The sequence below is a fragment of the Oncorhynchus mykiss genome, chromosome 9 (genome assembly GCF_057628025.1).
Source record: "Oncorhynchus mykiss isolate SJ-2025 chromosome 9, ASM5762802v1, whole genome shotgun sequence".
In the NCBI taxonomy this organism is placed as follows: domain Eukaryota; kingdom Metazoa; phylum Chordata; class Actinopteri; order Salmoniformes; family Salmonidae; genus Oncorhynchus; species Oncorhynchus mykiss.
In genome coordinates this window covers 42573018-42599831 of record NC_143030.1, presented here as the reverse complement: position 1 = coordinate 42599831, position 26814 = coordinate 42573018, and the positions used below count along the sequence as shown (strand labels likewise).

General features: G+C 45.4%; 1 protein-coding gene across 1 annotated transcript in view; it reads right to left on the bottom strand.

The window, feature by feature from the left end:
• The window catches only part of LOC110517304 (bone morphogenetic protein 7), a 53018-nt gene continuing 26204 nt past the window's right edge, over nucleotides 1-26814 (bottom strand). The window contains exons 2-7 of the mRNA XM_036987918.2: nucleotides 11057-11249; nucleotides 5128-5276; nucleotides 3190-3396; nucleotides 2108-2184; nucleotides 1491-1601; nucleotides 1-1289 (exon numbers count right to left, since the gene is read on the bottom strand). Coding sequence (XP_036843813.1) covers nucleotides 1140-1289; nucleotides 1491-1601; nucleotides 2108-2184; nucleotides 3190-3396; nucleotides 5128-5276; nucleotides 11057-11249 — 887 coding nt within the window. The 3' untranslated portion in view covers nucleotides 1-1139. The remainder of the gene's footprint in view (nucleotides 1290-1490; nucleotides 1602-2107; nucleotides 2185-3189; nucleotides 3397-5127; nucleotides 5277-11056; nucleotides 11250-26814) is intronic.

The window sequence follows — 26814 nt, the reverse complement described above, 5'->3', positions numbered from 1 at the left end:
TGATGCTTCTCCGATTTTATTAAACCAGTTTTGCAGTAAAACAAAGACTGTTGCGTTGGCAGAGAGTACCAGCCTCGGCTCTCAATAAATAGTCCTCTTAAATAAGGAAGAGATAGACATCAGCCTTTACAGCAGAGGATAAAACGACAGGCCATCCTAAAACCACCTGGCACACAACAGACTCGTGGTGCTCAAGGTAATGGTACACACGTACACACACACACACAACCTAGACACAATCTCTCTCTCTCTCTTTCATTCCCCAATCTTTCTCTTCCTTTTGTTTTTCTGAAACACTCTGTATTATTGCTTTTTATTGTAAAAAAAAACATTAAAGTCAAAGTCTAGTTTATAAAAAGAGCTACAGTATATGAATGTATTTTCATTCTGAAAATAACTTTTATGTCTTTAAGACAATGTTTGGAATAAGGAGAGGAACAGGCTGAGTTATTCCCCATGACAAGGCTGTAGTGATAGGTCCATACTGATGATAGATTCAGCACTGTTACTGTGCAGGAAAAACAAATCTCTGAGCTAGCATGGTGAGAAACAGAGGAGGAAGAGAGAGAAAGAGCGAGAGAGAGAGAGAGAGAGAGAGAGAGAGAGCGAGAGAGACAGGAGAAAAACCCTTAACATGCCCAAGACCAGGAAATAAATACAATTCTCTTTGTTTAAAAAACTATTTACACAGTATGGTCCATGAAGAGTCCATAGAGCATCCACACTTCCTATAGCATTTCAGTCATAAAAAACATACAAATACGTAATTGATCAAAAATATCTAGAAAAACAGAGTGAAATACAATAAAAAAACATTTAAATGAACAAAAGATTGTTGACTGTGTATTACTATACAATCACTGTTTAAAATGTCTCATACACAGTAGAAAGCACAGGAAGTATGTGTGTGTGTGTGTTCCATGTTGAACTCAATAAGCATGATTGTCTGCCCGGTCCTCATGTAGCTCCCGGCCAGGAGCTCAGCAAGGCACTCTGGGAAATGCAGTCCATTCATGTGTCCATTCAGGTGAATCTGGGGAAGAAAGTCTAGAGTCTCGATGAAAGTGACCTGCGTTGAGGGATATTTAGATGTGTGCGTGAGTGTGTGTGTTTGTGTGTGTTGAGAGGTTGGCTGTAGTCTAATGGCAGCCACAGGCTCTGACCACCATATTGCGGTACTTCTTGAGGATGACATTGGAGCTGTCGTCAAAGTAGAGCACCGAGATGGCATGGAGCTGGGTTGGGGCACAGCAGGGCTTAGGAATGGTGTCTGGGTTTATTAGGTGGACCTGCACAGGGAGGGGGGACAAGGACAGGGAAAAGAAAGGTGGGAGTTGGAGTAAGGGAGACAACATCAAGTGAAAATAACTATGATAGCAAATATGATAGCATGTTAATGCATTTGTCTTTGTGTCGATGCTCTCTAGCACATTGACTGCACGAATGACACAAATTGTAATAGAAAGTAACGATTATTCTTAGTTACTCACTAGTGTCTGCACGATGGCATGGTTGGTGGCGTTCATATAGGAGTTGAGAGGGAAGGCACACTCTCCCTCACAGTAGTATGCTGCATAGCCCTCTGGAGCTATGATCCAGTCCTGAGAGAGAGAGAGAGAGAGAGAGAGAGAGAGAGAGAGGGGGGGGGGGGGGGTCAAGAGAGAAAAAGAGAGAGAGATGGCAGATAAAGAGAGGCACACCGTTATCCTCCATGTGAATGTGTAATCAGCATGCGATACATTCCACGGTAGTCATGGTAGTAGTAACAACAAGCTTCCTGGTTCTAAACTCTGAACTAACTGTGCATATTTTACTCTGGAGCCAATACTGCAAGAAGTCTGCACCTCTCCTTAGCATATCCTACTGTTTACCCAGCTGTTGAAGTGAATATCACGGACAACATTGAGCCCTGTAAATCACTTTGGATTTAGGTCTCTGCTAAGAAAAGACGTTAGGGTGGACAGGGGGGAAAAGAGTAGTGAGAAAGAGATAAAGGCAGGAGAGTGAGAAAAAAAGGAGAGATAGCGAGGGAGGGAGGGAGGATGAAAGAAAAGGAGAGGAAGCGAAGGGGGAGAAAATAGAAGAATGTGTGGGGTGCACTCGGTACCTGCCACCCCAGATCTCTGAAGCTGACGTAGAGCTCGTGTTTCTTACACGCCTGCTTCTGATCAGCACTGCTGTTCTCTGGGGAGGGGGGGGGGGGGGGTAAACATTGTCAATATTATTGCACGGAAACATAGAATCTTACTGTACATGGAATCAGTCTATGTTTTATAGGCCTAAACCTTCACAGTTTAGGGACCTTGACCCTTGTGCCTTCTGTATCCTTCCACGGCATAGAACACATGGGAGAGGGGACAAAGAGCCTGCAAACATCTCTTTCACCAATCCGTTCTCTTTCACCAATCTGTTCTTTCCCCTCTCTTTTCCATTCTCTCCCTCCCTCCCTCCACCCCTCCCTCCCTCTGGTAACCCGTACCCTCATGGGTTCTGTCCCAGTCATTTGTTCGGATTGGGAATGATCATGAACGACTGGTTCTCATCAACTCTTAAAAAAAAAGACCATTCAAACTTCCAAACAGGCCCATTTGGCCCATGTGTGCTAGGCTGGTCCAGCCCCCACCCCCCTCACACACAGTGCAGATGTACTCTGCCACAAACGTGGGTCCTGCCTTCGCTTCATGTCGGGTTCTTGGCCCTGTCTGTCCACTCCGTAAGGCTCGTGTAAATAAACACGCCAGCTATTTGAAGCCCAGGCATTATGGTGTAATGTTTCAGAGCTCTGCATAAACACAGCGCTCTCACACCTCACACCGTAAGGTCCCTATGAACTATGTACACTCTGTTACGGGAGATTCAGAAAAAAAGGCATTCTCAGAGTGGTTTGGAGGGGGAAAATGTGTGTGAGTTGTGCGTGCGTGCGCGCGCGCATGTGTGTATGAGTTGTGTGTGTATGTGTGTGTGTTCGTGTGTGTGTGTGTGCGTACGTGTGTTCATGTTTGCTGGCCATTGGAGATATGTGGAGAATTCTGGTAAGGAGGCTGTGTTAGACAGCAATAGCTCTGGCCTCCATCTGTCTTCCATTTCACCCGGAGCCAGCCATCACTACCCCAGCATACACCAACATATCACAATGGCATTTCACTGCATTCCCTGAGCTTCGCTTACCCCTCATCCCACAGTCCCTACCTGCAATGTTGGCCACTCGGAGTGCCTCCTGGCCCTTGTTGGCCCCTTTGGAGCGGTTGGGGTTGCGTTGTTTGGTGCCCCCTGTTGCTGAGCGGATGCTGCGCAGGTGCACCTCGGTGGCTTTGAAGAAGGCCACCATGAAGGGCTGTTTATTCTGAGGACCACTGCGGCCGACCAGCCCTGCCAACCGCGGGTTCACACTCACACCTGCAGGGAGAGACACAGTGGACAAAGGGTCAGAGACATTGCCTGTGTGTGTGTGTGTGTTTTAAGTTTCAAGTAGTTTTTAATCGTACGTATTACATGTGTGTAAAGGTGTTTCTGTGTGTGTGTGTGTGTGTGTGTGTGTGTGTGTGTGTGTGTGACTATGTGTGACTATGTGTGACTATGTGTGTGACTATGTGTGTGTGACTATGTGTGTGTGACTGTGTATCTAAAGTGTGTGTGACTGTGTGTGTGTGACTGTGTGTGTGTGACTATGTGTGTGTGTGTGTGTGTGTGACTATGTGTGTGTGACTATGTGTGTGTGTGACTGACTATGTGTGTGTGTGACTGTGTATCTAAAGTGTGTGTGGTCCACTCAGTCTCTAATGAGAACCATTTCTTTAGTCTGTGTAATCCTGAAATTGATGTTTTCCCAAATATGAGGTTTTCCTCCCTAAATTCCTTTCTTTCTTTCTTTCTTTCTTTCTTTCTTTCTTTCTTTCTTTCTTTCTTTCTTTCTTTCTTTCTTTCTTTCTTTCTTTCTTTCTTTCTTTCTTTCTCTCTCCCTCTCTCTCTCTCTCTCTCCCTCTCTCTCTCTCGCTCTCTCTCTCTCTCTCTCTCTCTTGTTCTCTCGTTCACTCCCAGTTTAGACCTTGGAAACATCAAGAACCAAAGTAGTACCACACATCAAAGAGGAACACTCTCTCCCAATGGATCTGACTGTGTCTAGGCTGTGTGTGTGTGTGTGTGTGTGTGTGTGTGTGTGTGTGTGTGTGTGTGTGTGTGTGTGTGTGTGTGTGTGTGTGTGTGTGTGTGTGTGTGTGTGTGTGTGTGTGTGTGTGTGTGTGTGTGTGTGTGTGTGTGTGTGATGTTCACTCAGAGGAATGTGCCTGTGATGATGGTGCCGAGGTAAACTCAGGTTGCCAGCAGCCCACGGCAACAGGACATCCCACGCGCCTGCCAGCACACGCCTGCCCATACTCCCTCCCAACACACGCACACACACAAAGACATACACACATACACAAACAGCCCCTAACATATGAGACTATGTCTGTTTTTTTCAACCTAACATCCTGCTATCACCACTGAGATAACAGTCTCCTCAGAAACACTGATGATGCTGCTGTTGTTGTTATTGTTTGACGATGAGAGACATCCTGCCATCCTGATATATCCATGGTAGAAATATATCCACGCTGCATGTTGTTTGTTTTAATCTCTTCTGAATGGGTCATAATGATGATGAGGGTATAGTGAATGATGTTAAATAATGAAGGCCTGTATTCTCTATCAATGTGTTCTGTCTCTGTGCTGTGTGCTGGCAGAGCATGTGACATTGGTATGCACTGAGGTCATACTGTTCATGCGGTCTCGTGTCTTAAATGAATCCAGACAAACAAAGAGGTGTAATGGGTTCACACGCAAAAATATGTTGCATAAAGCTTACTTCATTATTCACTGTTTTGAATGATTTGCACTGCCTCAGGGATAGCGTACACAGACGTTTTGGGAACTCTATCCCCGACGCAGTGAAAATAAGAAATAAAAAAACATTGAATAATGTAGTAAGCTTCATGCAACATCTTTTTGGGGGACCTGATCCTAGATCAGTACTCGGACGCTATATTGATATGGGCCAATGTGCCTATTGGGTTTGAACCCTCATACAGTTGTTGTGATTTAGAGAGCTCCCTCTGGGTGCTGGACCTGCTTCTAAGACACTCTACTCACCGTCAGTGCTCTCCAGAGCCAGCTGCAGGCCCAGGTTGTGTCCAGGGTTCAAGACCCATTGGTTACTGGTCACTGTCAAGTCAAACACCAGCCAGCCGTCCTCAGCCGCCCAGATGACCCTCGAGTCCAACAGAAACAGGTCTGACTCCCTGGAGGAGAAACACACACACGCATGAGTAAAAACACACAGACAATCACACAGACAAATCAAATCAAATCAAATCACATTTTATTTGTCACACATACACATGTGTGACAAATCACACAGACAAACACACAGACAAAGACACACACTCACACACAAGCCTGCATACTTAGAAAGGACGTTTGATTGTGTGAGGTTGAGCGAGTGAAGCATGGAACTGAGGAGAAGAGTGATCAGGGCGATAGAGAAAGAGAGGGAGAAAGAAAGGGAGGGAGGGGTCCAGATGGTGAGGCCCAGGGGAACACTTAATTTCCTTAATTGACAATAATGGCTTTATAAACGACTGCATACTGAACACACTGTCCATCACACACTGGAATTAAGGGGGAGAGCCAGAGAGAGGGAGAGGGAGAGAAAGAAACAGAGAACGAGGGAGAGAGAGAGAGAACGAGGGAGAGAGAGAGAAAGAGAGAGAGGCAGAGAGAGGGAGAGAGAGGCAGAGAAAGAAACCGAGAACAAGGGACAGCGAGAGAGTAAAAGAAAGAGAGAGAGAGAAACAGAGAGAAACAGAGAGAGAGAGAGAGAGAGAGAGAGAGAGAGAGAGAGAGAGAGAGAGACTCGTACATTTCCTCAGTGAAAACGATGTACTGAGCAAATGCCAAATTGGCTTTTTACCCAATTACAGTACGACAGACCACGTATTCAGCCTGCACACCCTAATTGACAAACAAACAAACCAAAACAAAGGAAAAGTCTTCTCATGCTTTGTAGCTTTCAAAAAAGCTTTCATCTCAAATTGGCATGATGGTCTGTTATACAAATTGATGGAAAGTTGTGTTGGGGGAAAAACATACAACATTATCAAATCCATGAACTCAAACAACAAGTGTGTGGTTAAAATTGGCTAAAAACACACATCTTTCTTTCCACAGGGCTGTGGGGTGAGACAGGGATGCAGCTTAAGCCACACTCTCTTCAACATATATATCAACGAATTGGCGAGAGCAGCTATTCCCAAACTGGGGTACGCAATGCCGTCGGGGGTGCACCAAATAAAAATGTGGTACACATTTTAAAACAGTGCATTTCGATTTTCCAACAGGGCTATACATTTGGGTGATGTTTTTCTCGCCTGAGTAGCCTCTTTTCACTGCCAAAAATTGAATGAAACTATCTAGTGTTCAATCGAAATAACAACACAATGTCAAATACAGGTAGCCTAGTCAAATAATTAACATCCAATCACATTAACCATTACTCTCTCGCGGGAATTTCACTAACGAATTTCACTAACGTATGTAGCCAAACGTAGCTACTTCTCATTCCGTTTGCTCGAAAATATAGATATGGTAAAAAAGTATGGAGACACATACCAGCTACTACCAGCACCAGTCAACGACACAAGTTGTTCAGCTTCCACGAGCACATCCAAGCATCAGTAATTCTACATTTGTTGTTAGCCCAGCTAGCATGGACACTGACAGTTGTGAATCTGATGCAGTCGAAGAGCTACTGCCCCCTTACTCGGGAAAGCACCGAAAGGGACGTTGGACCATTGATGAAGCGGAAATATGATGAGATCTACATTGATTTGAGGTTCACTTATAATGAGAGTAGTGTCTTTCCTCAGCCACAGTGTGTTATATGTGCAAAAGTACTATCTCACAACTCAATGAAACCTTCACTCTTGCGCAGATATTTAGAAACAAAACATGACCATTTGAAAAATAAGCCGCTGGAGTTTTTGGAGCGAGAATTAAGATAACTTTTGAGTAGTAAAACATGTATAAAAGCAACAAATACCATGAATAAGAACAGGCTAAAATCATCTTACATGGTGCGCTACCGAGTGGCTAGGACAGGCAAGCCCCATACCATTGTGGAGGACTTAATTATACCTGCTGCCATGGATATGGCTGCGACAATGCTAGGGGAAAAGGACAAAAAACTATACATACAATGCTGTAAGGATCGACGCTGGAGGCAAGAAGCAGGTACAGAGAGAACATTTATTAAACAACAGAAATTAAGCAGGACAGAAACAGCGTCTGGACAGGGGACGAAATAACACCATCAATGCTGACACAGGGAACAACCTTTTGGGAGCAGACAATTATAGACGGGCAATCAACAACATGAAGGAGTCCAGGCGTGTCCAATGAGCACTGCTGTGCGTAATGATGGTAACAGGTGTGCGTAATTAAGAACAGCCTGGCACCCTCGAGCGCCAGAGATGGAGAACGGCCGTTGGCATGACAAATGCCTTCATCAAACAACCCTGTTTCACAGCGCATCATGGCAGGAGATGTTTTGAAACAATTACTGCTGAGCATACAAGCGAGTGATTTCTATGCATTACAGCTGGATGAGTCAACAGACATGGCAGGACTGGCACAGCTCCTGGTATATGTCCATTATGTTTATAGGGGGTCAATTAAGGAAGATATCCTCTTCTGAAAACCATTGGAAACCAGGACAACAGGAGAGGGTATTTTTTAACAGCTTTGTGGCACATCAAATGGACTTTGGTGGTCAAGATGTGTTGGTATCTGTACTGATGGCGCAAAAGCCATGACAGGGAGACAGAGATGAGTGGTAACGCGCATGCAAGGAGTTACTCCCGATGCCACTTGGGTACACTGCGAAGCTTTTGCTGCCAAGGGAATGCCTGACAGCTTGAAAGATGTTTTGGACACTAGAGTGAAAATTGTTAACTTTGTTAACCAGATAGGCACATTTTGTCAGACTTGATACAACATTTTGAACATAAATGCAATGGTTCATTGGATCAGTCTAACACTTTGCACATGAACTGCTGCCATCTAGTGGCCAAAATCTAAATTGCAACTAGAGTCCTAAGATAGATAATGGCCTTTCTCTTACATTTCAAAGATAATGGAACAACAAAAAAATAGATATTATTATCTGTATTATCTTTTAACAGATCTAATGTGTTATATTCTCCTACATTAATTTCACATTTCCACAAACTTCAAAGTGTTTCCTTTCAAATGGTATCAAGAATATACATATACTTTTTTCAGTTCCTGAGCTACAGGTAGTTAGATTTCAGGCTAAATTTGAAAAAAAGGATCCGATCCTTAAGAGGTTTTTGGATCTCTTCTCTGTCTGCATTAACAAGGACAACACACAGGTCGTTCCATCATTGTATGATATTTTGTGTGCAAATTAACTCTAGTTTACGGACAATGTCAAATGTGATATAGCAAAGCACCTGAGTGAGTTGGGTGCGCAATTATGCAGGTACTTTCCCGAAACTCACGACACAAGCAACTAGATCCGTTATCCCTTTGATGCCCTGCCTCTAGTCCACTTACCAATATCTGAACAAGAGAGCCTCATCAAATTGCAACAAGCGGTTCTGTGAAGATTTAATTTAATCAGAAGTCACTGCCAGATTTCTGGATAGGGCTGCGCTCAGAGTATCCTGCCTTTTAAATCGCGCTGTTAAGACACGGATACCATTTCCAACCACGTACATATGTGAGAGTAGATTCTCGGCCCTCACTAGCATGAAAACTAAATTCAGGCACAGACTGCGTGTGGAAAATGATTTAAGACTGAGACTCTCTCCAATACAACCCAACATTGCAGAGTTATGTGCATCCTTACAAGCACACCCTTCCCAACCTGTGGTGAGTTATTCATAATTTTTGATGAACAAATAAGGTTTCATATGTAAGATGGTTAAATAAAGAGCAAAATAATAGATTATTATTATATTATTATTTGTGCCCTGGTCCAATAAGTGCTCTCTGTCACTTCCCACGAGCCGGGTTGTGACAAAAACTCACACTCATTCTTATGTTTAATAAATGCATCGTATAGTGTGTGTGTGTGTGTGTGTGGCAGGATTACATTGATGCCAAAAAGCAACATTTGAGAGTGCGCTGACCCTGGTGCTAAAGGGGGTATGCAGCTGAATGTTTGAAGTGGAACGGGACTATAAAAAGTTTGGGAACCACAGCACTAGAGCACACAAAAAACTATTCATACCTCGGCCTAAGCATCAGCACCACAGGTAACTTCCACAAAGCTGTGAACAAGCTGAGACAAGGCATGAAAGGCCTTATATGCCATCAAAGGAACATACAATTTGATGTATCAATTAGGATCTGTCTAAAAAATACTTGAATCAGTTATAGAACCCATTGCCCTTTATGGTTGTCTGGGGTCCACTGACCAACCAAGAATTCATAAAATGTGACACACACCAAATTGAGACTCTGCATGCAGAATTCTGCAAAAAATATCCTCTGTGTACAATGTCAAACACCAAATAATGCATGCAGAGCAGAATTAGGCCGATACCCACTAATTATCAAAGTCAGGAAAATAGACATTAAATTCCACAACCACCTAAAAGGAAGCAATTCCCGAAACTTCCATAACAAAGCCATCACCTACAGAGAGATGAATCTGGAGAAGAGTCCCCTAAGCAAGCTGGTCCTGGGGCTCTGTTCACAAACACAAACAGACACCACAGAGCCCCGGGACAGCAACACAATTAGACCAAACCAAATCATGAGAAAACAAAAATATAATTACTTGACATATTGGAAAGAATTAACAAAACACCTGAGCAAACTAGAATGCTATTTGGCCCTAAACAGAGAGTACACAGTGGCAGAATACCTGACCACTGTGACTGACCCAAACTTAAGGAAAGCTTTGACTATGTACAGACTCAATGAGCATAGCCTTGCTATTGAGAAAGGCCGCCGTAGGCAGACCTGGCTCTCAAGAGAAGACAGGCTATGTGCACACTGCCAACAAAATGAGGTGGAAACTGAGCTGCACTTCCTAACCTCCAGCGAAATGTATGACCATATTAGAGACACATATTTCCCTCAGATTACACAGATCCACAAAGAATTTGAAAACAAACCCAATTTTGATAAACTCCCATATCTATTGGGTGAAATACCACAGTGTGCCATCACAGCAGCAAGATGTGTGACCTGTTGCCACAAGGAAAGGGCAACCTGTGAAGAACAAACACCATTGTAAATACAACCCATATTTATGTTTATTTATTTTCCATTTTATACTTTCAGTATTTGCACTTCGTCACAACACTGTATATAGACATAATATGACATTTGAAATGTTTTCATTCATTTTGGAACTTCTGTGAGTGTAATGTTTACTGTCATTTTTATTGTTTATTTCACTTTTTTTTTATTATCTACTTCACTTCCTTTGGCAATGTTAACATATGTTTCCCATGCCAATAAATTGAATTGAATTGAGAGAGAGAGAGAGAGAGAGAGGCAGAGCGAGAGGCGGAGAGAGTGAGAGAGAGCAAGAGAGGCATAGAAAGAGATAGAAAGAAACACACACAAGAGAAAATCATTTCAGTGTCCAACTCACTACCACTGTTTTAATGTGGGATGTGGTTCTCTTTTTCTCCTCATTTCCTTTCTGATATTATATCCTTTATTCTTCATGTATCCATTAATTCCTCCCAGACCAGGGTTATTCTACTGACAGAGGGCATAGTGTGTCATAGAGCTCTGGATCAGACAATATAAATGATATTTTCCCAAACCCATAACCTTAACCCCAATCCCCTATCCCTAAACCTAAAACTAAACCTCTCCCCTAACCCTAAACCTAAACTCTAAGCCTAAAATAGTATTTTTCCTTGTGGGGACTGAATTTTCCTTATTTTACTATACTTGTGAGGACTTCTGGTCTCCACCCCCCCCCCCCCCCCCCCCCCCCCCCACCCCACACACACACACACACACACACCCTCACCTGTCAATGTTTTCCTCCAGCACCTGGTAGACACTGATGCGGAAGGTTTCATTGTCAAAGCGTTCGTGGATGAAGTCCTTATAGATGCGGAACTCTGCAGTGGTGACCGCTTCCCCCTCAGGAATACGTGATAGGTCGAAACGGAACTCTCGGTGGTGCCGTCGGACGGGTAGGAGCTCTGTATCGTGTTCCACTGGAACACGCAAACACACAAACAGGATGAGACAAACAGAACACCACAAACACAAATGCACACACACTATAATGAGTCTGACAGAAGGTAGAACAGACAGGCAGGCAGGCAGACAGACAGATGGACAGACTGTCTATCACAGTCTTGAGTCCTGACATATTCACCCTTATGCAACCTTGGATGATGTAGTGAGACAGACACATCCATCCATGTTCTCCATGTGGTTCTCTGAATGGATGTCTCCTTCATGTAGCACATGGACTACACTGCTAGAGAGCTACATGTGGTGCTGGTGCTACAGCCTTATGATTGAGAGATTCATGTGGTGCTGGTGATACAGCTTTATGATTGAGAGATGCATGTGGTTCTGGTGCTACAGCCTTATGATTGAGAGATGCATGTGGTGCTGATGCTACAGCCTTATGATTGAGAGATGCATGTGGTGCTGGTGCTACAGCCTTATGATTGAGAGATGCATGTGGTGCTGATGCTACAGCCTTATGATTGAGAGATGCATGTGGTTCTGGTGCTACAGCCTTATGATTGAGAGATGCATGTGGTGCTGGTGCTACAGCCTTATGATTGAGAGATTCATGTGGTGCTGGTGCTACAGCCTTATGATTGAGAGATGCATGTGGTGCTGGTGCTACAGCCCTATGATTGAGAGATGCATGTGGTGCTGGTGCTACAGCCTTATGATTGAGAGATGCATGTGGTGCTGGTGCTACAGCCTTATGATTGAGAGCTACATGTGGCACTGGTGCTACAGCCCTATGATTGAGAGATGCATGTGGTGCTGGTGCTACAGCCCTATGATTGAGAGATGCATGTGGTTCTGGTGCTACAGCCCTATGATTGAGAGATGCATGTGGTGCTGATGCTACAGCCTTATGATTGAGAGATGCATGTGGTGCTGGTGCTACAGCCCTATGATTGAGAGATGCATGTGGTGCTGGTGGTACAGCCCTATGATTGAGAGATGCATGTGGTGCTGGTGCTACAGCCCTATGATTGAGAGATGCATGTGGTGCTGGTGGTACAGCCCTATGATTGAGAGATGCATGTGGTTCTGGTGCTACAGCCCTATGATTGAGAGATGCATGTGGTGCTGATGCTACAGCCTTATGATTGAGAGATGCATGTGGTGCTGGTGCTACAGCCCTATGATTGAGAGATGCATGTGGTGCTGGTGGTACAGCCCTATGATTGAGAGATGCATGTGGTGCTGGTGCTACAGCCCTATGATTGAGAGATGCATGTGGTTCTGGTGCTACAGCCTTATGATTGAGAGATGCATGTGGTGCTGGTGCTACAGCCCTATGATTGAGAGATGCATGTGGTGCTGGTGGTACAGCCCTATGATTGGGAGATGCATGTGGTGCTGGTGCTACAGCCCTATGATTGAGAGATGCATGTGGTTCTGGTGCTACAGCATGTGGTGCTGACAGGTGATGACAGCTTTACAATACCCTTTTCTCTCTCTTCCTCTCCGAACCCCAGAGACACATCTCTCCTCCTCTCCTCCTCTCATCTGGATCTCATGAGGTGGAGTACACACTCACACCACATATGCACACATACAGTTGTGGCCAAATATATTGGCACCCTTGCACTTTTTCTTAAATAATTCCCTATTTCTTCTCAAATGAGTTGAAATGTAAAAATAAAAAAGTTAGGTAACCACATCTTTTTATTGGATTAAAACGTTGCACAACCAAATACATTTTTGTAAACTTAAGTTAACAATGTTCAATTAGAAAATAAAGACAAATGGCATGGACAAATGTATTGGCAGCTAGTACTTGGTTACACCACCTTTGGCCAAGATAACTGCAGACAAACGCTTATTGTAGCTTGCTGCAGCTTTCTACTGACAATTTGGCCCACTTTTCAGAAGCAAACTGCTCTAATTCCTCAATATTTAAAGGATGCCCTCCACCAACTTCTGTTTTCAGAGCTCGCCATAGGTTTTGGGCGTTTCAGATCTGGACTCTTCGCTGGCCACTCAAGAACAGTCCAGCATCTCTTCTTAACCATTCCTTGGTGATTTTGGATGTGTGTTTGGGGTCGTTGTCCTGCTGAGAAGACCCACAACCTTCAATAGAGACCCAGTTTTTAGACACTGGGTTAAACATTGGACTACAAAACACCTGATAATCTGAAGATTTCATGATGCCTTGTGCACATTCAAGGCTCCCAGTACCAGAGGCCGCAAAGCAACCCCGCCGCATTTGTTTGCAGTTATCTATTCATTTTAAATGTTTTTTAAGTTCACCTTTATTTAACCAGGTAGGCTAGTTGAGAACAAGTTCTTATTTACAACTGCGACCTGGCCAAGAAAAAGCAAAGCAGTGCGATAAAAACAACAACACAGAGTTACACATAAACAAACGTACAGTCAATGACACAAAGGAAAAGAAAAATAGAAAAATCTATGTACAGTGTGTGCAAATGTAGAAGAGTAGGGAGGTAGGCAATGAATAGGCCCTAGAGGTGAAAAATAATTACAACTTAGCATAAATACTGGAGTGATAGATGTGCAGATGATGATGTGCAAGTAGAGATACTGGGGTGCAAAAGAGGAAGAGGGTATGGGGATAATATGGGGATGAGGTAGTTGGGTGTGCAATTTACAGATTGGATTGGCTGTGTACAGGTACAGTGATCGGTAAGCTGAGAGGTTAGTTAGAGAGGGAGATATAAGACTCCAGCTTCAGAGATTTTTGCAATTTGTTCCAGTGATTGGCAGCAGAGAAATGGAAGGAAAGGCGGCCAAAGAAAGTGTTGGCTTTGGGGATGGCCAGTGAAATATACCTACTGGAGAGCATGACACGGCTGGGTGTTGCTATGGTGACCAGTGAGCTGAGATAAGGTGGGGCTTTACCTTGCAAAGACTTAAACAGTGGGGCAAAAAAGTATTTAGTCAGCCACCAATTGTGCAAGTTCTCCCACTTAAAAAGATGAGAGAGGCCTGTAATGTTCATCATAGGTACACTTCACCTATGACAGACAAAATGAGAAGAAAAAAATCCAGGAAATCACACTGTAGGATTTTTTATGAATTTATTTGCAAATTATGGTGGAAAATAAGTATTTGGTCACCTACAAACAAGCAAGATTTCTGGCTCTCACAGACATGTAACTTCTTCTTTAAGAGGCCCCTCTGTCCTCCACTCGTTACCTGTATTAATGGCACCTGCTTGAACTTGTTATCAATATAAAAGACACCTGTCCACAACCTCAAACAGTCACACTCCAAACTCCACTATGGCCAAGACCAAAGAGCTGTCAAAGGACACCAGAAACAAAATTGTAGACCTGCACCAGGCTGGGAAGACTGAATCTGCAATAGGTAAGCAGCTTGGTTTGAAGAAATCAACTGTGGGAGCAATTATTAGGAAATGGAAGACATACAAGACCACTGATATTCTCCCTCGATCTGGGGCTCCACGCAAGATCTCACCCCGTGGGGTCAAAATGATCACAAGAACGGTGAGCAAAAATCCCAAAACCAAACGGGGGAACCTAGTGAATAACCTGCAGAGAGCTGGGACCAAAGTAACAAAGCCTACCATCAGTAACAGACTACGCCGCCAGGGACTCAAATCCTGCAGTGCCAGACGTGTCCCCCTGCTTAAGCCAGTACATGTCCAGGCCCATCTGAAGTTTGCTAGAGAGCATTTGGATGATCCAGAAGAAGATTGGGAGAATGCCATATGGTCAGATGAAACCAAAATATAACTTTTTGGTAAAAACTCAACTCGTCGTGTTTGGAGAATAAAGAATGCTGAGTTGCATCCAAAGTACACCATACCTACTGTGAAGCATGGGGGTGGAAACATCATGCTTTGGGGCTGTTTTTCTGCAAAGGGACAAGGACAACTGATCCGTGTAAAGGAAAGAATGAATGGGGCCATGTATCGTGATATTTTGAGTGATAACCTCCTTCCATCAGCAAGGGCATTGAAGATGAAATGTGGCTGGGTCTTTCAGCATGACAATGATCCCAAACACACCGCCCGGGCAACGAAGGAATGGCTTTGTAAGAAGCATTTCAAGGTCCTGGAGTGGCTAGCCAGTCTCCAGATCTCAACCCCATAGACAATCTTTGGAGGGAGTTGAAAGTCCGTGTTGCCCAGCAACAGCCCCAAAACATTACTGCTCTAGAGGAGATCTGCATTGAAGAATGGGCCAAAATACCAGCAACAGTGTGTCAAAACCTTGTGAAGACTTACAGAAAACGTTTGACCTCTGTCATTGCCAACAAGGGGTACATAACAAAGTATTGAGATTAACTTTTGTTATTGACCAAATACTTATTTTCCACCATAATTTGCAAATAAATTCATAAAAAATCCTACAGTGTGATTTTCTGGATTTTTTTTCTCATTTTGTCTGTCATAGTTGAAGTGTACCTATGATGAAAATGACAGGCCTCTCTCATATTTTTAAGTGGGAGAACTTGCACAATTGGTGGCTGACTAAATACTTTTTTGCCCCACTGTAGATGACTTATAGATGACCTGGAGCCAGTGGGTTTGGCGACGGATATGCAGTGAGGCCCAGCCAATAAGAGCATACAGGTCGCAGTGGTGGGTAGTGTATGGGGCTTTGGTGATAAAACGGATGGCACTGTGATAGACTACATCCAGTTTGCTGAGTAGAGTGTTGGGGGCCATTTTGTAAATGACATCGCCGAAGTCAAGGATTGGTAGGATAGTCAGTTTTGCAAGGGTGTGTTTGGCGGCATGAGTGAAGGAGGATTTGTTGCGAAATAGGAAGCCAATTCTAGATTTAATTTTGGATTGGAGCTGCTTAATGTGAGTCTGGAAGGAGAGTTTACAGTCTACCAGACACCCAGGTATTTTAGTTGTCCACATATTCTAGGTCAGAACCGTCCAGAGTAGTGATGCTAGTCAGGCGGGAGGGTGCGGGCAGCAATCGGTTGAAGAGCATGCACTTAGTTTTACTAGCATTTAAAAGCAGTTGGAGGCCATGGAATGAGTGTTATGTGGCGTTGAAACTCATTTGGAGGTTTGTTAGCACAGTGTCCAAAGAAGGACCAGATGTATACAGAATGGTGTCGTCTGCGTAGAGGTAGATCAGAGAATCACCAGCAGCAAGAGCGACATCATTGATATATACAGAGAAAAGAGTCGGCCCGAGAATTGAGCCCTGTGCCACCCCCATGGAGACTGCCAGAGGTCCGGACAACAGGCCCTCCGATTTGAAACAAAGAACTCAATCTGAGAAGTAGTTGGTGAACCAGGCGAGGAGGTCATTTTTGAAGCCAAGGCTATTGAGTCTGCCGACAAGTATGCGGTGCTTGACAGAATCGAAAGCCTTGGCCAGGTCGATAAAGACGGCTGCACATTACTGTTTTTAATCGATGGCGGTTATGATATCGTTTAGGACCTTGAGGTGCACCCATAACCAGCTCGGAAACCAGATTGCATAGCGGAGAAGGTTTGGTGGGATTCGAAATCTGTTTATTAACAAGATTTTAGAAAGGCAGGGCAGGATAGATATAGGTCTGTAACAGTTTGGGTCTAGAGTGTCTCCCCCTTTGAAAAGAGGGATGACCGCGGCAGCTTTCCAATCTTTGGGGATCTCAGACGATACAAAAGAGAGGTTGAATAGGCTAGTAATCTTGGCAAAAGGCAGTGCAACCAATGGGTGCCAATCATTTTGTCCATGTCATTTGTCTTTATTTTCTCAATTAAAATTGTAAACTTAAGTTTACAAAAATATAATTTGTTGTGCAATGTTGAAAATCCAATAACAAGGTGTGGATACCAAACGGTTTTGTTGAATTCCAACTGTATGCGCAGACACACACACTCAAGGTATAAGTACGAGGATCTCCCCATCTCCACTCCTCTTCACCCCCCCCCCCCCAGATCCCCAGAAGCTATACCCCTGACCCTGACCTCTCATGTCCCAGCAGCATGTCCCAGTGGTCACTGCCTTGTTTGTCATCATCTCCAGGCTTTGCCTCCCCCTCTTCTCCCACCCCCACACGGAGCTAGCAACATTTTGGTTATATCTTTTGCATGGGGACTACATGTTCTGAATATTATGTGTCTCTGTCAATGTTGTCAAAGTCACTTTGGAAAATGTGTCTGCTACACGACCAGTGCATGTGTTTTCCATTCCTGTGTGTCTCTGAGTCGATAGGAAGTCACATGTTTCTCAGTTGGATCACAGAGAACTCCACTATGATCTAATTTACTCTTCCCCTCCCTCCCATCCCTCTCCTCCCCTCCTCTTTTCAGTTGTGTTCAGGACAGGGCCTGATGACCTAAGCCCACCAACCAACCCTCTCTAGCACCCCATCACCCTGCTCCCCACTCAACAACTCTTTATCAGACAGACCACCTCTGAACTCTGAGCAGCTTTGGCTGTACTGCCAAGGACACATCTCTGCCAAGGCATCCAGTCCACACACACACACACACACACACACACACACACACACACATACACACACACACACACACATACACACACACACACACACACACACACACACACACAAAGTGAATACACACGCATAGACCGAAACACACACACCAGTTTCATACACTGAGATGTCAGATGCCATTGTCCTTGTGCTGCACCAGCTGCTATGGATGTGAGTGAGCAAAGCTGATCCGCTGAGGAGAACACATTGTCCATTGATGAGAGTTTGGATTCTATTCAGTCTCTCCTGTCTCCTACTCTTTTAATCTCTTTATCTCTGATTCTTCTTTTTACTGTTATGGCAATTCTCCCTATCTACCCTCACTCTAGCTACCCTCACTACTGTACCTCTTGATCACTTTGTCCCTGTTATTGATATCGAACACATAACACAGAGACAGAAACGGTGTGTGTGTGTGTGTGTGTGTGTGTGTGTGTGTGTGTGTGTGTGTGTGTGTGTGTGTGTGTGTGTGTGTGTGTTGTACAAAGGCAGCACTGTCTGACTGGGCAGTGAGTGCAGGGTAAAGACATGGATCTAATTACTGTTGAATGTGGGACAGCTCTCTCTCTCTCTCTCTCTCTCTCTCTCTCTCTCTCTCTCTCTCTCTCTCTCTCTCTCTCTCTCTCTCTCTCTCTCTCTCTCTCTCTCTCATTACTGGGCCTGCTGGCTTCTAGGATCCTATTGTCCTGGCTCTTCCATAGGCACCCATAGTGTATAATGTGTGTGTGTGTGTGTGTGTGTGGGTGTGTGTGTGTGTATAATCCAGGCTGTTCACTAGAAATAGACTTTGTTTTGAAAAGGTCCCGAGAATTCCTATATGCCTTCCTCGGCACTCACCTATAAAAAAGAACAACTATTGCCCAGCACTGGCGCAAACTCGTGATGCTCGGCGTCAAAGCACACTGCTCAGAACACAGTGCGCTGCTATGACCGCTACACCACGGCACACAATGCTCTAGCAAGAAAATACTTGAAATAGCAAGTTGTCTTTAAAGGACAATTACACCCAAAAACAATCTTTTGGTTTGTATTTCTGTGTTTTGAAAGATAAATATCTTGCAAACTTGATGGCTTTACGTACAAAACATTTTGGGATATCATCAATGCTCATGAAACAAATACAAACCAGTTTTTCTTGAATTATTTTTGTTTTAAGCTTTCCCCAAACCATAGCCCTAACCTTAACCACTCGGAATGAATGCGTCAAAAATTGACGTTCATCCATAATATGTAGAACTTCAAAGTGGTATAATCCACTTCCCCTCGTACCGCCCCACCAGTACAGCCACCCCATCCATTCCACACCTGTGCTATAGGCCTGCCATGTGAATGGGGGCTTTCATAATGCCACCGTCCTGAGTCATCCTTAAAAGGTTAAACTGAGTGTGTCCACAATACATACATTATACTACTGTAACTGACTGGAGCCTGACAGGAGAGACATCAGGAACGCTCTCAGTGCTGCCAACACCTGCTCCTCTCCCCTCTTCTCTTTTCTCCCCTCCCCTCCCCTCCCCTCCCCTCCCCTCTTCTCCTCTCTTCTCTTTTCCTCTATTCTCATCTCTTCTCCTCTATTCTCTCCCCCGCCGACTAAATTTCCCCAGCTCACTATGAAAGGAGTTATAAAGCCCACCACTTCAGCTCATCAAGCCGACAAGTTGAAAAATCTGTCGATGTGTCCTTGAGCAAGGCACTTAACACTAATTTCCTCCAGGGGCGCTGTACTACTATGGCGGACCCTGTAAAACAACACATTTCACTGCACCTATCTGGTGTGTGGCAATAGAAAATATAGATTTTTGTATGGCCTAAGCCAAAGCACATCAGAGTCACAGTGGACTGAGCAGCAGCATTGGTGTTTCCATCTCATCCCTGCAGACAGTGGATGACATCCGCTACGCTATGGCCTTCGCTACAGCGTAATGGGTTTATTTGGCACTCAAGTTTTATGACAAAAACAATAATAACAAAATAATACTATTTTTTTTAAGGAAAATACTGTAAGGAAATACTGTAAAATCACCAGAAAATCAGCTCAACAGGATTCTTTTTAGGGTTAGTGTCACGTTCTGACCTCTATTTCCTTTGTGTTGTATTTATTTAGTATGGTCAGGGCGTGAGTTGGGTGGGCAGTCTATGTTTGTTTTTCTATGTTGTGGGGCAGTTCTATGTTTTCGGCCTAGTATGGTTCTCAATCAGAGGCAGGTGTCATTAGTTGTCTCTGATTGAGAATCATACTTAGGTAGCCTGGGTTTCACTGTGTGTTTGTGGGTGATTGTTCCTGTCTTTGTGTTTGCACCAGATCGGGCTGTTTTGAGTTCTCACGTTTCTTGTTTTCGTTAGTTTGTTCATGTATAGTGTCTTCATTAAAATACAATGAACAACCACCACGCTGCGTTTTGGTCCGCCTCCACTTCACAACAAGAGAACCGTTACAGAATCACCCACCACAACAGGACCAAGCGGTGTGGTAATGGGCAACGGAAAAAGCAGCAGCAAGAGCAGCGCGAGGAGGTATGGACATGGGAGGAGGAATTAGACGGAAGAGGACCCTGGGCTCAGCCAGGAGAATATCGCCGTCCCAAAGAAGAACTGGAGGCGGCGAAAGCGGAGAGGCGCTGGTATGAGGAGGCAGCGCGGCGTCGTGGATGGAAGCCCGGGAGTCAGCCCCAAAAATTTCTTGGGGGGGGGCTAACAGGGAGTATGGCTACGCCAGGTAGGAGACCTGAGCCAACTTCCTGTGGTTACCGGGGGGCTGGAGAGACCGGGCAGGCACCGTGTTATGCTGTGGAGCGCACGGTGTCCCCAGTGCGGGTGCACAGCCCGGTGCGGTACATTCCAGCTCCGCTTATCGGCCGGGCTAGAGTGGGCATCGAGCCAAGTGCCATGAAGCCGGCTCTACGCATCTGGTCTCCAGTGCGTCTCCTTGGGCCGGCTTACATGGCACCAGCCTTGCGCACGGTGTCCCCGGTTCGCCTGCATAGCCCAGTGCGGGCTATTCCACCTCGCCGCACTGGCAGGGCGACCGGGACCATTCAACCGGGTAAGGTTGGGCAGGCTCGGTGCTCAAGAGCTCCAGTGCGCCTGCACGGCCCGGTCTATCCGTCACCACCTCCACGCACCAGCCCTCCGGTGGCAGCTCCCCGTACCAGGCTGTCTCTCCGGCCCATCCTTGCAGGGGCTCTCTCCTCTCCAGCGCTGCCGGAGTCTCCCGCCTCTCCGGCGCTACCAGAGCCTTCCTCCTCTCCAGCGCTGCTGGAGTCTCCCGCCTGTTCGGCGCTAGGAGAGCTACTCAGCCCAGCGTTGCCGGAGCTTCCCGTCTGCCCAGCGCCGCCAGCGCCGCCCGTCTGCCCAGCGCCGCCAGCGCCGCCCGTCTGCCCAGCGCCGCCAGTGCCCGTCTGCCCAGCGCCGCCAGTGCCGCCCGTCTGCCCAGCGCCGCCAGTGCCGCCCGTCTGCCCAGCGCCGCCAGTGCCGCCCGTCTGCCCAGCGCCGCCAGTGCCGCCCGTCTGCCCAGCGCCGCCAGTGCCGCCCGTCTGCCCAGCGCCGCCAGTGCCGCCCGTCTGCCCAGCGCCGCCAGTGCCGCCCGTCTGCCCAGCGCCGCCAGTGCCGCCCAGCGCCGCCAGTGCCGCCCGTCTGCCCAGCGCCGCCAGTGCCGCCCGTCTGCCCAGCGCCGCCAGTGCCGCCCGTCTGCCAGGAGCCGCCAGTGCCGCCCGTCTGCCAGGAGCCGCCAGTGCCGCCCGTCAGCCAGGGGCCGCCAGTGCCGCCCGTCAGCCAGGGGCCGCCAGTGCCGCCCGTCAGCCAGGTGCCGCCCGTCAGCCAGGGGCCGCCAGTGCCGCCCGTCAGCCAGGGGCCGCCAGTGCCGCCCGTCAGCCAGGGGCCGCCAGTGCCGCCCGTCAGCCAGGGGCCGCCAGTGCCGCCAGTCAGCCAGGGGCCGCCAGTGCCGCCAGTCAACCAGGGGCCGCCAGTGCCACCAGTCAGCCCAGCGCCGCCAGTCAACCAGGGGCCGCCAGTGCCGCCAGTCAGCCAGGGGCCGCCAGTCAGCCAGGGGCCGCCAGTGCCGCCCCTCCGCCCGGAGCAGCTGCCCCTCTGTCCCGAGCAGCTGTCCCTCTGTCCCGAGCAGCTGTCCCTCTGTCCCGAGCAGCTGTCCCTCTGTCCCGAGCAGCTGTCCCTCTGTCCCGAGCAGCTGTCCCTCTGTCCCGAGCAGCTGTCCCTCTGTCCCGAGCAGCTGTCCCTCTGTCCCGAGAAGCTGCCCCTCTGTCCCAAGCAGCCCCTCTGTCCAGTGGGGTCATTGAGAGGGGTGGGCATGGTGAGTAAGCCACGGAGGCGGACAATAAGGCGGACTAAGACAATGGCGAAGTGGGGTCCGCGTCCCGCGCCAGAGCCGCCACCGCGGACAGACGCCCACCCAGACCCTCCCCTATAGGTCAAGGTTTTGCGGCCGGAGTCCGCACCTTTGGGGGGGGGGGGTACTGTCACGTTCTGACCTCTATTTCCTTTGTGTTGTATTTATTTAGTATGGTCAGGGCGTGAGTTGGGTGGGCAGTCTGTTTGTTTTTCTATGTTGTGGGGCAGTTCTATGTTTTCGGCCTAGTATGGTTCTCAATCAGAGGCAGGTGTCATTAGTTGTCTCTGATTGAGAATCATACTTAGGTAGCCTGGGTTTCACTGTGTGTTTGTGGGTGATTGTTCCTGTCTTTGTGTTTGCACCAGATCGGGCTGTTTTGAGTTCTCACGTTTCTTGTTTTCGTTAGTTTGTTCATGTATAGTGTCTTCATTAAAATACAATGAACAACCACCACGCTGCGTTTTGGTCCGCCTCCACTTCACAACAAGAGAACCGTTACAGTTAGGGTTAGGGTTAGGGTTCCCAAGTATTCCCACACATAAATAGAGATGCATATGTAATCGTAATCCCAATGTAATCAAGGTTTGAAATTATTATCTTTTTGTCAAATACTATATCTGTTTGGTAACCTTACGGTCAATTTGCAGTGTACAAATGATTTAGAACTATGTTCTGGCCCCCCGAAACATCGTCCGAAGGCTGAATGTAGTTGGGGACCCCTGGTCTATTAGATAGAAGCATCAATTAATCATGTGTTGATCTCTTGATCTCAAACCAAACCCTCAAGTAAGTCATGATGTAGTCACTTACTAAACTCCGTTTTGGACGAGACTGACATTATGACCAAAACTATCTTAATTACACTTTGTAGTCAATTTTGACTCTGAAATTAATATTCCTGACACACGTTGATGCTACATAGGCTGTTTCGAACCAGATGCGTTTATTAAATTCCCTTAACCTTTCAAGCTGATCTTTCCTGTTTTTGTATATTTTTTATAGCATTTTCTCCCTGGTCCCTAAAATGTCTTTGCTTTGCAAGAGAAGCAGAGATGAAATAGAAAACTACAGATGTCAACTAAATTTAAGCATTCATTCTATCGATGTATGACATACAGTGGGAAGAAAAAGTATTTGAACCATTTAGAATTACCTGGATTTCTGCATAAATTGGTAATTAAATTTTATCTGATCTTCATCTAAGTCACAACAATAGACAAACACAGTCTGCTTAATACTAATAACACACAAACAATTATAATTGTTCATGTCTTAATTGAACACACCGTGTAAACATTCACAGTGCAGGTTGGAAGAAGTAAGTGAACCCTTGGATTTAATAACAGGTTGACCCTCCTTTGGCAGCAATAACCTCAACCAAACGTTTTCCGTAGTTGCGGATCAGACCTGCACAATGGTCAGGAGGAATTTGGACCATTCCTTGTTACGAAACTGTTTCAGTTCCACAATGTTCTTGGGATGTCTGGTGTGAACCGCTCTCTTGAGGTCATGCCACAGCATCTCAATCGGGTTGAGGTCAGGACTGACTGGGCCACTCCAGAAGGTGTACTTCTGTTCAAATCATTCTGTTGCTGATTTACTTCTGTCTTTTGGGTTGTTGTGCTGTTGCATTGCCTAACTTCTGTTGAGCTTCAATTGATAGCCTTACATTCTCCTGCAAAACGTCTTGATGAACTTGGGAATTCCTTTTTCCATTGATGATAGCAAGCTGTCCCGGCCCTGAGGCAGCAAAGCAGCCCCCAAACCATAATGCTCCCTCCACCATAGTTTACAATTGGTATAAGGTTTTGATGTTGCTGTGCTGTGCCTTTTTTCTCCATACATAGCTTTGTGAGTTCCTTCCGAACAACACAACTTTCATCTGTCCACAGAATAGTTTGCCAGTAGCACTGTGGAACATCCAGGTGCTCTTTTACAAACTTCAGACGTGCAGAAATATTTTTTTTGGAACAGCAATGGCTTCTTCCGCGGTGTCCTCCCATGAACACCATTCTTGTTTATTGTTACGTTTGTAGACTCGTCAACAGAGATGTTATTATCTTACAGAGATTTCTGTAAGTCTTTAGCTGACACTAGGAATCTTCTTAACCTCATTGAGCATTCTGCCCTGTACTCTTGCAGTCATCTTTGCAGGATGGCCACTCCTTGGGAGAGTAGCAACAGTGCTGAAATGTCTCCATTTATAGACAATGTCTTACCGTGGACTGACTTTTAGAAATACTTTTGTAACCCTTTCCAGCTTTGTGCAAGGCAACAATTCTTAATCTTAGGTCTTCTGAGATCTCTTTGGTTCGAGGCATGGTTCTTCTCAGGCAATTGCTTCTTGTGAATAGCAAACTCAAAAAAAAAATGATGGGGCATGGCAGCTTTAACCAAAATCTCCCATCTCGTCTCATTGATTCGACTCCAGGTTAGTTGACTCCTGACTCCAATTAGCTTTTGGAGAAGTCATTAGCCTAGGGGTTCACATACTTTTTCCAATCTACACTGTGAATGTTTAAATGACATATTCAATATAGACAAGAAAAACACAATCATTTGTGTGTTATTAGTTTAAGTTTGTCCATTGTTGTGACTTAGATGAAGATCAGATCAAATGGTATGCAAAATGCATGCAGAGATCCAGGTCATTCCAAAGGGTTCCCATACTTTTCTTGCCACTGTATTTCCTGGTGAGCAAGGGTTTGCGGCAGAAGAGAGACTGCATGTATCTTATAGACAAGTTGACTAACAAATAGCCGACAAAAATGTCGAAAAATATAAGCAGAAACATGTGTATAAAAAAATCCTGCGCCCCGTGTCATAAAACTGTTCTTGCATGTTTGACTGTACCGCCGCGCATGTTCTATATTTACGGGTTAGGGTCTGGTGCGGGCCTCAGATTTTCACTTGATCACCTATAGTCGGGCGCTTGCGCATGGGTTATTAGCAATTGCGTGCCAGTGCGGGTGAATGAACAGCTGACCCCCGTATCATTAGTGTGTAGGCTATATGGGTGATTCTATAGAAGTGGTGCAAAAAAACAGCCTCACCCCCAAAACTCTACTTAAAAGATTTGTTAAGTCTCCACACTTATGACATTTATTTACATCATAATATGATCTTATTTAATCCAAGGCAATGCCAAACATTGCTAAATTAATATAGTACAAAGTCATAGTTTATGTACCTATTTCTATGGAGTGGTGGCTGTCCCAAACCCTGCCTTGTGTTTGAAAACACCAGGTAAACTAGTGGTTAAGAACATTGGAACAGCAACCGAAAGGTCACCGATTCAAATCCCTGAGCCGACTACGTGAAAGATCTGTTGATGTGCTCTTGGTTACGTAACCCTAATTGCTCCTGCAAGTCGCTCTGGATAAGGGCATTTAATACAATTAAAATAAAGCAATTACTAATTTTCTTAATATTTTTAACACTATTGTTTCAATAGAACATCTTGAGTTGTTTTATTATTACATTGAAAGATACCGATATAATCAGGACTTTTGTTCATTTTTAAACATCTGTCTAAGCTTCTTCGGGATCAGTGTCCCTTCCACGGGACGGTTGAGCTAACGTAGGCTAATGCGATTAGCATGAGATTGTAAGTAAAAAGAAAATTTCCCAGGACATAGACATATCTGATATTGTCAGAAAGCTTAAATTATTGTTAATATAACTGCACTGTCCAATTTGCAGTAGCTATTACAGTGTTTGAGTGTATTGTTTGAGGAGAGTGCACAATTTTGAACATAAAAAGTTATTAATAAACAAATTAGGCATATTTGGGCAGTCTTGATATAACATTTTGAACAGAAATACAATGGCTCATTGGATCAGTCTAAAAGGTTGTGCATACACTAACATTTATATTGCACCTGGGCTGGAATGATACATTATGGCCTTTGTCTTGCATTTCAAAGATGATGGTACAAAAAAAATACAAAAGAACGGTTGGCTTTTTCTTTGCATTATCTTTTACCAGATCTATTGTGTGTTATTCTCATACATTCCTTTCACATTTCCACAAACTTCAGTGTGTTTCCTTTCAAATTCTACCAAAAATATGCATATCCTTGCTTCAGGGCCTGAACTACAGGCAGTTAGATTTGGGTATGTCATTTCAGGTGAAAATTTAAAAAAGGGGCGGATCCTTAAGAGGCATGGAAAGCAGGTGGAAAGCATGGCCAGCCGTAGAGAAATGCTTAACGAAATTCTCGATTAACAAGGATTTATCGGTGGTGATAGTGTTTCCTAGTCTCAGTGCATATCGAGGGGGCTATTCAATGCTAATGCAGTACGCCACAGGATGTTGCTGTGCTGGTCAAGGGCAGTCAAGTCAGGAGTGAACAAGGGGCTATATCTGTTCTTAGTTCTACATTTTTTAAAAGGGGCATGCTTATTTAAGATGGCGAGGAAAGCACTTTTAAAGAACAACCAGACATCCTCTACTGACGGGATGAGGTTAGTTAGTCAAATACATCTGTTTGGATTTCTTGCAGTCTATAAATTATTTGTAATTAATGATCATTTTCTTCCAGGAAACCAAGGCCAGGTCGATTAGAAAGGCCTGCTTACTGAAATGTTTTAGGGAGCGTTTGACAGTGATGAGGGGTGGTCGTTTGACCGCGGACCCATTATGGATGCTGGCAATGAGGCAGTGATTGCTGAGATCCTGGTTGAAGACAGCAGATGTGTATTTGAAGGGCAAGTTGGTCGGGATGATATAGTTGAAGGGGGATGCTTGCAAGCCG